Source organism: Lycorma delicatula, chromosome 2 (genome assembly GCF_047948215.1).
Source record: "Lycorma delicatula isolate Av1 chromosome 2, ASM4794821v1, whole genome shotgun sequence".
Lineage (NCBI taxonomy): Eukaryota > Metazoa > Arthropoda > Insecta > Hemiptera > Fulgoridae > Lycorma > Lycorma delicatula.
Window position 1 is genome coordinate 107,853,149 of NC_134456.1, and position 14,907 is coordinate 107,868,055.

At 30.1% G+C, this 14,907-nt stretch overlaps 1 protein-coding gene across 5 annotated transcripts in view; it reads left to right on the forward strand.

The window, feature by feature from the left end:
- LOC142319084 (uncharacterized) overlaps positions 1-14,907 on the forward strand; it is a 118,942-nt gene that overhangs the window by 73,836 nt on the left and 30,199 nt on the right. For 3 of the 5 annotated variants that reach the window (XM_075355963.1, XM_075355965.1, XM_075355964.1), the window contains exons 13-18: positions 1,065-1,162; positions 1,696-1,762; positions 3,643-3,978; positions 4,865-5,005; positions 7,914-8,039; positions 14,847-14,890. In XM_075355963.1, coding sequence (XP_075212078.1) covers positions 1,065-1,162; positions 1,696-1,762; positions 3,643-3,978; positions 4,865-5,005; positions 7,914-8,039; positions 14,847-14,890 — 812 coding nt within the window. The remainder of the gene's footprint in view (positions 1-1,064; positions 1,163-1,695; positions 1,763-3,642; positions 3,979-4,864; positions 5,006-7,913; positions 8,040-14,846; positions 14,891-14,907) is intronic. The other 2 variants (XM_075355966.1, XM_075355968.1) reach the window with 2 other exon arrangements.

Below are 14,907 nucleotides of genomic sequence, written 5' to 3' on the forward strand. Positions count from 1 at the left end.
TGCTCACATGAAAAGCTGGCTAGGAGGGCAACATTTTGGCACAGACATCGAGCTGCAGACCAGCGTAGAAACATGGCTGAAAACACAGGCGGTTCTGTTCTATGACGAGGGTATTGGAAAGTTGGTACCACGCTACGACAAATGTCTAAATCGGAGTGGCAACTATTTGGAGAAATATTGCAACTATGTAAGTACTTGTTACAAATAAACAATATTTTATTTTCACTATGGTTTTAATTTCGTGACTGATCGGACCTTAAAAAAAAAATAACCCTCGTATTTACTATAATTATTATGAGAAACCTACACCATTTGCACCCCCTCCCCCAAAAAAAAATAGTCATTACTTGTGAGGCTCTCAGCAATCTGAACCGCCTCCTGAGCAACAACTCTTATATTGTGGCTTCATCTAAATCCTTAGATTCCACAAAATATACGGTATCCATTTTCTTTTAAAGAATTGTTGCAGTTTCCCTTCTGTTGTTATCATCCACTATTATCAATCAGTTTATTCACTGAGGGTTTACAACATACGATAAGCCTCACAACCAGTACATTGTAATTTTTCTGTAGAGCGACATCATTATTATTTTATTTACTTGAATTATTAGATAATGTTTTTTTATTTCATCCTGCTAAAAAAAAAAAAAAAAAAAGAGAGAGAGATTTTATATACTAAAGAAGTCGGTTCTCAGGCATGAGGCTGTTGGAATTGCTAGCTGTTTTTACATTAAGTGTGAGGTAAAATAACTGTAATTGTTTAGAGAATAACCCTTTTTTCCCCCTATGCATTACTGAAAAACTTTTGAAAAATGTTAGCCTGAAGAGCTATCATTTAATGGATATAATATTAAATTTTTGAGAAATACTTCTTTCTTTTGAAATTAAATTTATGTTGTATAATTGTGCTTTAGAGAAAACATGGGTTATAACTCATTTTAACTCTAAAATGACTTAGTGGTTTTTATTGGAAAATTAGATTTAATTTTATATTTTTTCATTTTTAGAACAAAATAAATTAAATTTGTAATATTTATGTATTTAATTTACATTTATATTTTCAGATGCCTGAGGCAGCTCCAGTTCCACCTACACCACGTCCAAATTCTGTTGAAGAATCACTTCTGTATCAGCAGTTACACTTCCAAAACTATCTTCTCAGGTTTGGTACTCATTGTATTGTTTACTTCACTGCTAATGCTGTATCATGTTAATTTCCTGCAAAAGCCTTAGTATTATTAGCAAACACTTCTTCCATATGATGTGTTGTTGCCTAATATTTAATCATCATATGCAAATGTGTTAATAATTATAAATTAGATTTTTTTTACTTGATAAGAATATTTTTTTACCAAAATTAAAAATGTTAAATTTCAGTAAAGAAATATTAAATGTTACATTTAAGTATAACGTTATTTATTTTTTTGTTAAATTTTATTATTTAAAGTAAAATAATGTACTTCTTTAGAAATATATTTTTATTGAAGATTTAATTTTTGTTAAGCTTATTGACCGATTAATTTTTGTTAGTAGGATGTAGTGTTCATTTAATGTTAATGTTACAAATTTTGATTTATTTCACGTTATAGTTGAGAGTCCCCTCTCTCTTTGTGTGCGTGTATGTGTACATGACAAATTTTAAAAAATAGTTGAATGGTTATCACTTTATGAATTTTATTGTTGTTTTTGTTGCAGACAACATGCTTTGGCTGCTAAGATGGTACAACCAGAACACTGGAATTCATTAACTCCAGAACAGCAAGTAAGAGTTGTATTTATTGAGTATTCTGATCTTTACGTTTACGGTAATCTCTCTTAGAAGTTTAGTGGATTATAATTATAATTTAAAAATAAAAAAAAAAAATTATAATTTTTTATAATTATATTATAAAAATATAATTTATAATTATATTATAAAAATATAATTTATAATTATATTTTTATATATTACATATACCAATGGGCCATGCTGAGTAAAATTAATCAAAATATTAATTCATCTCGCAATTGCAATAACCAGGTTTTTCCTCAATGATGACTGTCTAACTTCTTTTCTTTTTGCCCATTTCATCGCATAGTTTAGCAAGCAGCCTATTCTATAATGGTAGAATTTTAATAAAATTAACCATCTTTACAAAGAATTTGTTTGATATTTTTTGTGGCACGAGCATGTCTGTGAAGGAAGTAGTGTGTCCATTCCACCTTTTGTATAAGACGATCTTTTAATTTTTTCAGACATCCACTGTTATTTTCTTTGCACCATCACTACATACTGCATTACATTTTGTCTAATCTATGTTGTAGTTTTTAGTAGCTTCATAAAAAACATTACAAAGACATTGTCCTGCTGTATGACCAGGTATTAATTTGCAAAACTACATATTTTCTTTGATTGATCTGTCCCTATAGCATTCATATCTCACAAAACATATGAACTGAGAAATTTTTTCCCCACGTATTGATTCATCAAATTGAATAGTAAAAAATTCACTTGAACTCACTTGCTGAATTATCCAATTGTGAACATCGGCAGCCATGTCATCGATTCATCCCTAACACTGTCGTTAGAAAGTGGAATGTTATTCAATTTATTTTGCTTCCATACCTTTTAAAACACTGTCCATATTAATTAAGCAGGCAATATAAGGTTTTCTGTGATTGTATGGTGTTTGAACATCTTAGATACTCAATGCTATGAGATAAGATGCTTCAAGTATAATTTTATCTGTATTACTTAATATATATATACGTAGAAGAAACTTGTTGATTTCTCAAAGTATGTGATTTTCTTTTGAAAAATTCCAAGGGTTTGCTTTTGTGATCAGGATGTTTAGTTTCCAAGTGTTGTATTTGGATAGCTTCATGCTTTCATCGGAGAGGACTTGAAAGCAAACAACGCAATGTGGTTTTCCATCCAATGATGTAAAACATCATTTAAATAACTGTCATTGTACAATCTTGTCATTATACCAATTGATTCACTGGATGTAGATGGCTGACTTCATTTTTTCTCAAATTTAACCATTTTGTATAAGAATCTAATTGAAAAAAAAAATACAGTTACAGATTGTGACTGCATACTAAAAAACCAAAACATCAGTTATTATTATTGTGACCAAATGTATCAAATGCACTTTCGAACATGATGCTTTCACAGTGAATATTATGCAAGCGACCAAATTACAAGGAGCGCATGCATGTTCTCCATCGCTATCAATGCAGCTAAATAATTTTAACTAGTTACATTATGTTGGGGTTGAGGGGTCGTGAAATATTCATATATTTCTTTACTCTATGGGGGTTGTGGAGCTAAAAAGATTGAGATTCACTGAATTATAGAGTATCCGACATGCAGATATATCAGTTTATTTACAGGTGGTTAGCATTTTTCCATGGCACAGTATCATTATTGGCTTAATTTGTTTTTTTTAGGTGTACTGTGAACCCCCTTAGACATCACCCTATCACACCTCAAATTCTACCACATTCACAGCTACCTTTTGTTGGCTAACCATAATAATTGTCTTTCCTCTAATCTATAACCCTATTGTCCATAGCTGGGCTCTCAATCCATAGGGGTGGGGCTACATTAATCTCTTATGATTATAATCCCTGTTGATAAGACTTAATTTTATGTTGCAGTTGCTTATGCGAGCTAGTCTTGAACAGAATTCATTCCAAACGGTAACAACATTACCACCTACTCTTCCTGTTGCTGCTGCACCTTTACCACCACCAACAGATAATAATGTTGGAGGAGCAATGTTAATTCAAAAATTGCAGCAAGCACAAGCCCAAGCCCAACAACAACAACAACAACAGCAGCAGCAGCAGCAGCAGCAGCAGCAACAACAACAACAACAACAACAGAAGCAACAACAACAACAACAACAGAAGCAACAACAACAACAACAGAAGCAACAACAACAACAACAGCAGCAGCAACAGCAACAGTTACAGCAGGACCATCCACAGCTGGTAAGTATAAGAAAGTAATACTTGCATTAAGTTGGTGTGTTAGTTTCTTTTGTACTCATGAATAAAAGAACTAAGAACTGGTTTGATCCAGTTTCCAGAACCAAAAAATTGATTTGAACCAAAAATTGCCAGAAATTGATCAGTCACTCTCCTCGCTGTACATTCTTGTACAGTCCCCTTATATTCCTGATGCTAGTAGCTTGTTTGTACTTAGCAATTGCTCTGTAATCATGTTACCTGTTTAATGTAATTCTTTATTCCCTTACAGTTTATAGTAGTCTCTTAATTTAATAATATTTACTACATTCCCCAGTTATCTACCTATTGTGTTTTATAATTTCTTTCCTACTATATAATATTTACTCTAACTTCTTCTGTAGATGTTGAATTAATTTTTCCTTTGGTATTAAGGATGTAGTTGACCAGTGTAATTCTTCTTTTTACAACATTTCAATCTTTTCTTTTTATTTCAAACTTTATCAACATATGATTTTATGGGTTGATGCAAACAACACTATGTCTGTGTACATGCAAACAGATTGTTTCCAGCATGGCATTCTTATTAAGAGAATAATTTACCAAAAGGAAAAGAAAATTGATAAAAATTATTAAATAAGCAGTAAGAATTGTGCTTTACATGCTTCAGTTATCGTATAATTTTTTAATTGTGGTGTAAATTAATGGTTTTTTGCCCTATTTGTTGAAATTGACCACTTTTTATTATGTCACTTTCTAGTAAAAATAGTTCCAATTTGTTAAACTCTGTGGTATAACATTTTTTTGCCTATTTTCACATTTTGTGTTTTTGTACTCTTAATAGAAATAATCAGTATTTTTTATTGAATGTTTTATTTGTGTGCTAATCTTAGATGACTTTTTTCTTTAGGTTGGAGCAGATCCTTTATTAAATGTAAATGTTCCTCGAACTCTTCCTCAAACTGTACCCCAAAAAACTGAAGAGGAGGCTCGTGGCTTTGATCCAGTTGTATCATTTCTTTGTCAGCTATCTCAGAAAATGGCTTTGAAGGTAACAATAATTTGTTTCTCTGTTCGTGGTTTTATTATATCTAAAAAGTAATACAATTTCTAATATGTGTTAAACCTTTTCTTTAAAAAAAAAGATAAACCTTGTAATCAGTGTTAGTGATTTTAATGAACCACAAGCTACAGTTTTTGCTAACCCTACCAAAATCACATCAGGATAGTTTATATTAGATTTATATTTTTGTTAAAACACAAGATGGGGTAAAATAATGTGGAAATTGTTACATGTCGAGCTGGAGTGAGGAGGAATGTATATTGTCTGCATATTTGAGTTTTACCAGTCTATATCAAGCATTGACTTATGAACAAGGTTGCATAATCATGTACTTTTGTTTGTTAAAATGTGGTTAACTGGTGTATTTGTGATGAAAAATTACAACTGAAATTTCATATTGCATATCAGACAAACTTCAGGGAGAAATTTGAAAAGGAAGCACCAGTGAAAAGTATTATTACTTATTTATTTATTTATAAACTTATTTATTATATTTTTAGACAAGAAATGTGCTTGACCCAGGTCAATTTTAATGACACAGGTCATACAGGACATTAAAGTGGCAGTTAGAAGATTTTCTCATAAATATTTGCAGAGACTAAGGCGGAAATAAAACATTTTACTAGATTCAGCCCACACTGCAGTGAGGGGAAGGCCGAAATTTTATTCGTATCAAATGCAGGTTTTTCAAGAACTAACTAATGTTGATTATGCTAAAAGAATTCACTAATGTATGTCAAGAACTTCATTAGAGATCATTTTATATCAAATGTTTTTCATCAGTTAAGTGTGGTTTTACCTTGGTGGGTATGTTAATAGTCAGAACTACACTACCGGACCTGGGATACTGAAACCCGCACATTTTCTTTTAATTTTCCATACAGTCACAAAAAATAGGCCTGTGGTGTGTGGTTTCAAGGTGACAAATAATATGAAATTATCTAACAGTTTAATACCTAACTGCAAGAGGATGAGTGTGACTGCTGGTTGTAACTGGACAGCACCTCTTGCCATACAGCTTGCTCTAATATGGAGATGCTACTCTTTTTTTTTTTTGTGGAATAATAATTTCCAAAGGATTATGGCCATCAAAATCCCCTGATGTGACTAGTCAAGACTTCTTTCTGAGGGGTTTTTTAAAAGAAACTGTTTATAGGAGCAGTTCACACACCCTGCAGGAATGAAGAAAAACATTACAAATACCATCCAGGAAAGAGACAGGGTATTACATGAGTACCTAGGAACATTGTCAAATGTGTTGACAAGTTCATTGAAGTGAATGGACATCATTTTCAACAACTTCTGTAAATTATTATGTAAATATTTGCCAATAAACTATTATTTATATACTAAACTAAGTGATGGGGCTTCTGTTAAGTTGAACACCTTGTATTTTATGCTTATAATATGAACTGTATGTAAATTACAATGTATCATACATAATATAATTTTTAACCACATGGCAGTTGTAACAGCCATTTTTTTAAATTTGTTTCCGTGAGAGTGTGCTGTTTTTTTATTTTCATAAATAATTGTGGATCAGTAACTACACTGAAGAGGTATATGCCGTATGTATAGGCATGGCAATATCTGTTGTTCATATTTTGTACTTATTGTTAATTTAATGACAGTTAATTGATTTATCAAACAAGTAACAGTTATTCAGCATTGGGACACTTTGAGTCAGCTACTGACTCATTTGTAACTTAGATGCTCAAATACACATTATCATCTTAATTGTGTTTCAGTGGAACTTATTTAAGAATCATGTTTATATTTGCTTGAGATAAAAGTAAAAATTAACCTCTTATAATGTGTTGTATACCTCCTGTACTTAACAAGAAGTGGTGTAGATGCTGAAAACTTAAGATGGGAAGTCAGGGGTTTTTTAAATTAACGCTGAGTATTTAAAAAAAAAAATATATATATATATGAATGAATTGTAAAATAAAATTAGCAATTTTATAGATTTATGACATAAGTGGCTCAAAATCTTCAGAGGAACATGACAAATAATTTTGTGAAAGAACCAAGTCAATAGCTACAACAGGTATCAAGAAAATTGTGAACATACACAGTACAGGTGAAACATATACTCCTTTTTATGCTTAGCTATGGTCAGGGGTTAAAAATAACAGGTGAACTTTTATGGAAATCTTATAAAATATGCTGTGTCTTAAATCAAAAGATAAAAAAATGGTGTACAGTGGTGTCCAGTTTTTATGATAGTTCAATTTTAGAGCAGATTTTAAATTGAAGAAGCAAAAAATAAGACTACCCTTAATGTAGAAATCTTTAAATATATGTTGTGTAGAGAAACTGAACTAGAGATTTCAGTCATGTAGAGATTTTTTTTTTCCTTTATAGTGCTTGTGTTATACACAACATTGTAAGCAGGATAAGAGCATGTAAAATATGTAACATGATCCATTTCAAAGATCAGAATAAATTTAGCTGGGCAAAAACACTCTTAACTCTTAACTCTTTAGCTGGGCCCAACAACTCTTAACAAAATTTGTTTTGAATGGAAGATTAGTACATATGCTTTCTGGGAAAATACTGGTGCTGCTCTATACAATAAAAATTTGTTCAACTACTTCAGGCTAGAAGAACAGTTTTCTATATATAAATGCATATAGATCAGATAATTTTTCAGATTTTTTAAAAAATGTTTATAAATGCATTAATAATGTTTATTAATGCATTATTAATTTACGTTAATAAAAGTAAAATTGCACGTGCTGTAATGACATATTTTAGATCTATGGTTTTATTCGCACATAGGCTTTGAAAAATATGTTTAAAGTTTATTTTGCTGTGGGTTATGAATACAAAAATTATTCATTCATTTTTTTATCTGTATTTTTAGCTGATAATGATAATAGTTCATTTATAGCAGGTAGAGAGTGTTTGGAATGGGCCCAATCCTGCTGCAACTACACAGCATTTAACTAACTGGGCAGCCTTACCTCCATTGTGGGGTGATGTTCAGCCAAAAATGAAGACTGAGCAAGAAATTTTGGTTAGAATTATTTTATTTTTTATATTTTGATAAGTATGTAATGAACATTTTTAGAATGTTTTGTTTTTAAGTTATCAATTATTAAATGCATTTTGTTCTTATTTAACTGTAAATTTTTTATTTTAGTTTTGATTTTACTGTATTGGTATTTTTTTCTTTAGTTTTTAGTTACTTTGACAATTTACACTTGTAGTACTTTTTTATTTTTGATAAATTACACAGGTCAACAAAATTAAGGAATGTGAAAGTTGTTTGTAATCTGCTAACTGATTTCTATGTTATCTTGTGCACTGATTTCGAATATGGCCATCATTTTTGTTTTTCATGTAAGAATTTTTCACAATATTAAAAAAAAAATGGAAAAAAGGCATATTGTATATGTATTTCTCATAGCAAACTTTTTATAAAAAAGTAATAGGACTTTAAGATTGGATTTTTGTACATTTTTTTTGCCTCTGTGAAGACTTGTACTGCCTGTTTCTTTTCCTTTCAGTACTTCTCAGGCTACATTTTCTGTTGTAGTCAGGTTGCGTATCAACCAACCTCTATGGATGCACCAACAGTAGTCAGAAATCATGTTCACATTCCACCTTCCCTGATATCTGCGTTCCATTTCCTTTATATCTTAGAGAAATCTTTCATCCTGTTCTTCACTTACAGCACCAAGATTCTCGGGAAAGTAATGAATATGAGAATGCAAATGTACCTTCAAGCTCATTGAACAACCAAAGTCTTGGAATTTCATTAGCATGTTTTCCAGTATACAGTAAATATTTGGATCCTTATTGTTTCCAAGAAATTTCTTTACACTTAAATGCTTTACTTGCTTTTTTTTCAATGCCCTCTGTTTTGGTTTGAAAGATTTCATCTTTAAAAAGTTTATGAATATCTAGACCAGTGAAAACACCTTTATTCACTTTGGCTTCTGACTGTTGAGGAAATGTATGGCATACATATGCCATACATATGTAATATGTACATGCAAATGTATGGTATAAAGCATTCTCCTTCTTTAGATAAAGCCTTTATAAATTGTTTCATCAGTCCCAGTTAAATGTGAAGCGGACGTAGGAGGCTTTCTGTGGATCAACCAAACTTTTCCGTATTAAATTTTTGCTTCCAGGTCCTAATAATACTCTACACAGCCATTCTTCTCTGGTCCAATGTTCTTTCTTCCCCTGGCTGTCCCAATTCATAAGAAGCAGGGAGACTTGGTTATCTTCCCTGCTGCCCAAGAAGCATAGAAATTATTTTTAAGTCATCACATATTATCCATTCATGATCACAACATTTCAGTTTAGACAGAACTAATTCTAAATTCCCATAGCATTCTTTTAGATACATGGAATGTCCTACTGACACTGAAGCATATTTGTTGTCACTATGAAGAATAATAACTTTGATGCTTCTTTTGAACGAATATATACACAGCCTCCATTCATTCACATCACACTTTTATGTTCAACTGCTCCGTTACACCAGGAACATTGTTAAAATAAATTAATCTTCCATCTTCAAAAAAGTATGGAGTAAAGACCTTTTCTCTGTTTCTGTACAATGAGAAAGAAGTGCCAGGAGCCTGTACATTTCTTTCTTTTGATCTAGATCCTAAAAGTTCTGCTAAATTTTTAGGAAGACTTACATCTCTGACCAAGTCATTCACTTCATACTGTGAAAAAAGTTGTGGTTTGGAACTACCAGAAATAAAATTAACATCATCATTATCCTGTGACTCTGCTTTGGAGTTGTTCAATATATCTTCTAGTTTTCTGGAATTGAAGGTACAGGTACAGGCTGTGAGGTACAAGGTGTATTGCCTAATAAAAATTTGGATACACAATTTCTTTCTTATTCTCTATATTGAACTCTTGTACATAACAAGAACTTAAAAGTAGCAATCACCACTGTGATTTTTTGGTTCTTTCCAGATCATTGGTACTCCAAACCAAAAATACTTTTTCTTATCTTTTGTCCATTTGCGTAGCACTTCCACACAAGTAAACAAAACAAAAGAAAGGGTCCACATTTTATCTTGGTTACCAAGTTTTACCCCAAAATAGGCATAGCAAACTTTTTTTAACAAGTCTTATATTTCTTTGCTGTTTCTTCACCACAAACTCTCCGCAAATGTAAAAGAACTTATTAAGTGAATTAAAAGAACGCTTTAAAGCCATTTAGAAATATAAAAACACAAGGACAACAAATAAAATAACTTCAAAACATGAAATAAAAGTAAAACAATATAGAAGGTTTAGAAAACTATTTAACAATAACAAAACCTTACAACACATAATGTTCTAATTGTAACTGATTTATTTTATTTTAGTAGAGTGAAAGGGAGTAGGAATGAGTGAGTCATCAACTTAGCTAATAGCCTGACAAAAATTACTCATGAAGTCATTCTAATTAATAATTTTATTAGTCACTCATCTTAATGTATCAAACCAAAATTATGAACACTATTTGTATTCATTCCATATAATCAAACTAACAATAAAGTATCAAAAATATTAACACAGGCCTAACTTTTTATTCAACATTTTATAAATAAAATATATTGATTTTCAATTTTGAGAATATTAAAATAATTTATTTATTGAAAAAATGGTACATGAGGGAATTTTTTGATTATTTTTCCTGAAGCCAACATAAAAAATCTATAAGAATCAGTTATTACTTTTCAAACAACATTTTCATTGTTGACCTGTATTAGTTACCAAAACTTTTGTAGAAATTATAACATTCACATTTTAGTTTCTATTCTTATAATGTTGTGTGTGATGAATTTTTTAAGCTCCTTTTGTTTTTGTCTTCTCTATTTTGTGAATCTGGTAGGCCTCTGTTCTAAAGTTCCTCTGCTTTTCTGGATACTTAGTGAATGATCCTGAAATTGCTGTTATAAATGCTAATTATGTTTGATCTGCTTGTTCAGATTCATTATTATTAACGTTGCTAAAATTTTACCCTTTAAGATGTTTTTAATGTCTCTCTTATCCTAATACCCTATTGAAGATTGATTTATGGTTAACTTAAACTGAATGTATTTTCAACATGGATGTAACTTTTTAATCTTTCGTTTATAATCAATCTATAACAATTTGTTGAACTTTTTTTTATTGTATCACCTCTACCTTAACTTTGTAGAAATGTAGACTGCATTTTTCATTAGTTGTTTCTCTCTCCTGTTACATTATTTTTACAGAGACTGTATTTGGATACATTGACAGCTACATAAACAGATATCAGTGTACTTTTTACAGTGCACCGTTGAATCCATTTTACACTATGTGTAGGAATATAAAGATAGCATGAAACATTTCTGTATGGTGGATACAATGAATTTTTTATAAAAATCGTTTTTGGTTGTCTAGCAAAAACCTGTTAGAATATATTTCTCTTTAATGCTGTAGTTTCTTGTATGCAATTTCTCTCCCAGTTCGTGAAGTACCTCAATCTATGTAATTACTTATTTCCAGGTAGTCAAATGAAAAAATAAATTAAAACTAGAGCCCTAAAATGCGAAAAATTCTTGATGTTTCTTCTTGCTAACAATACCAATAAAATAACAGGAATTTTTTATCAGAAAATGTAATCAGTTTCTTGCTTTGCATTGTAAACATGGTTTTTCTAATGTTTTACATTTTTTCTTAAAACATGACAAAAAAGTGAAATATTAAATAAAAATTTTGAAGAACCAGTGTGAAGATGGGTGTATCACAGATGTTATCATATCAAGTAATACTGTTGCTAATAAGCAGAATGTGCAAATCTCAGCGGCATTCCTGTAGAAGGGGATTAGCTTTTCTTATAATTTATATTGTTTTCTTCTTTACATTATATTTTGAATCTTTTATTTATTTATGTCTTGTATTTGTATTTGAACTATTATATGTTAAAGACTATCACCCATTAATAATGGATTCATGACAGTAACAACTTTCTTGAAGATAATAATCAGCACTTTTCACAATTGTAGTACTTGTTTTTTAGATGCTGTGTAGGTGTTGTACAAGTAAATTTTCCTAATAGATTTTACATATTGAGATGGATCTATATAGTAAACTAATCATTCTTGGATAATTAGTTTTTATTAGATAGATTCTGTAGGAATTGTATGGGACAGCCTCTAATAAAGAAGAGGCAAAACATTTTCTTATTGACTTTTCATTGAGATGATAATTCTGTATGAAACTGCCCAGAGAATTGTATCTGAGAGCTTTTAAAAAATGCCAAACAGTGTCTGACCTGACTTTTTGGTTAAGTCAAGTCTCCTATTAAAATGTAAATCTACACTTTGAGTTAGTAAAGTTATTTAAGCTAAAATAGCTTATACTTTTTCTTTTCTTGAATTCCTAATATTCCTTTATTATTCATTTAATAACTATTTTGCATGTATTGACAAGGAAAGACAGCCTGGTATAATACATTTATGAAGATTTCCTTTAAAGTCATTTCTACTGCTTTGACTATACTAGGCATTTGTTGTTGTCAAGGAGTTAAATAGTCTTTGGATATTCAGTGAAATATTGCAAAATGTTTATTTCTTTTTTCTGTCTTGGGTAGCATCAGTTCACAAGTTGTGCAGTCATTGAGAGTTTATAGGGAAGAAGGTATTCTACAAATACCCAGTTATCAACAACTACCACCTATAAAATTAGATTGAGTATTGGAAAGATACTAGGCTAACTTCAAATGCAAAAAATTTTCAGTAATTAAAAACTAAAACTGACTAATATGTAAAACTTAAAAAAATAATGTAAAATATATTTTATTTTTAAGATGGCAGCATTGTTTAATGTATGCTTTGATAGCTATTGTTCACAGAATTTGACCAGTTTTATTTTTACTGTCTAATTTGTGCTTTTACTGTATGTGGCTGTAGGAAGCGCTCTGTTCATATAAAACTTGGTTTTGATCAATTTTTTTATGTAAGATTTTTCATCCCCAAATTTGCAAAAATGAAACTGAATATGTATGAATCTAAGAAACAATATTTCTGAGAAGAATGGATGTAATAAGAAATGAATTTAAGAAAATTTGTGTAAATATATTAGTGTGCATAGAACATCATAAACATATGATTCACTGTTTATATTTGAACATTGATTGTAGGATGATATGAAATGGTCGTTTCAAAATTACAGCATCAGTTTAATGAATTATAAAATCATAAAAACTAATGACTTTTGAAAAAATTGTAGTAATTCTTTTATGAATAAGCTTATATCATTAAATATAATGAAAATAGTACCTTTGGTGTAAGATGAAAAATCAAAAAGGATCTAAATCTTTAAATTTTTAAAAAAGATCATAATTAAGAAGTGTTTTTTTATACCCATGTTAGTTTGGATTTGTCACAATCTGATTTTCATAAATTTGGTAGACTCAAAAAACTTAAAAGGACAGGGCTTCACTCCAAAGGTAAGAAGAGTATTAGATTTGTGCCTTGAATTACTGAAATTACATATGAAATTTATTAGATAAGGAGCAGAATTAAGAAATAAGGAGACAATATTTCTCAGCAGTATATCCCTGATATAAAGCCAAGAGTAATTACTTCTGTTACTGATGATGGTTATTGAACAATGGTTATATCAATATAAGCAGAAAATATTTTTTAAAGAGAAAAATTCATATGTTTGTAAATCCTACTGTTATCTATATTTTTATATTTTGCTTTAACTGAATTCACCAAAAGCTGCAGCATGCATCTATAGTTAGCTTCAAGCATTTTGTTTTATCCACATGCATCATTTGAGTATGAAGTCCATTTATGAAACAAGATAAAAAAGTTCTTTCTATATGTTCTTTACTTGACTGATACACACACACACACACACACACACACACACACACACACCTCTTTGCCTTAGGATACAGGAGCAACTTTAATGTGAACATGAAATTACATTAAATAATTTTTTGGTTTTCTAAAGCCTTTTCTAAATTGCCTTTCTAAAGGAAATTTGTATAGGAAAACCTACATTTCTATTGTACAATAGTCCAATCCATTTTTTAAGGGCTTTACTTTTTTGCTAGTTTTGCATTAATGGATTGTTAAGTTTTTATACGTTTCACTTTTCCCATAGATCACAACTGTGGTGTCAGCTGTTTTTGCAACCAGCTGCATTATTGAAATCTCTTTTATGATGAGATTATGGACGCTACTAGCTCATGAATACTCATACTAGCTCATTAATACCTACATTTTATTTGCATGCCTATGATTGCAGACAGAAATAGTAAAAATATTTGTCTAGAACCTCAGTATTTTAATATAAAAGAATAAAACTAAATCATTTATAAGTTAGAAATTAAAATTTGTTGGTTAAGAAAAATTATGAGCTATTTTAAGCATCATTTTATTCATGTGAAAGTGAAATAATCTGGTAATTGTATGTAAAGAATTCAGATTAACTGTTTATTTATTTTTAAAAAATTATAGTAATTCACAGTAACATGAATTTTATACCTGCTGACTTATTGTAGATTTTAATAAACAAAAAGTTTTGTTTTGGTTTTAAATTCTACTTCACACATTGTACACTGACTTTTTGTAGTAAAAGTCCTCTAATTTGTGTTTTCCATATTTTTTTCTGTCAAACTTTTTACAAATCTTACAGCCTTTGCTGACAGCTTTAATAAGGTTCTTAAATTAAGGTTAATTCATCTAGATGTGAATAATTTTAGTAACTCATTTTTTTTATGACCACAGATTACTTAGAAATAAAATTAACTTTTCTTTTAAAATTGAGATTTGATAATATTGTAACTTTACAAATTAATAAGAATGATTTATTGTTGTAGGAGGAACAGCGTGCTGAAGAAGCAAGAAAAAAAGAAGAGTTAAGGTTAGTCAAAAAATATC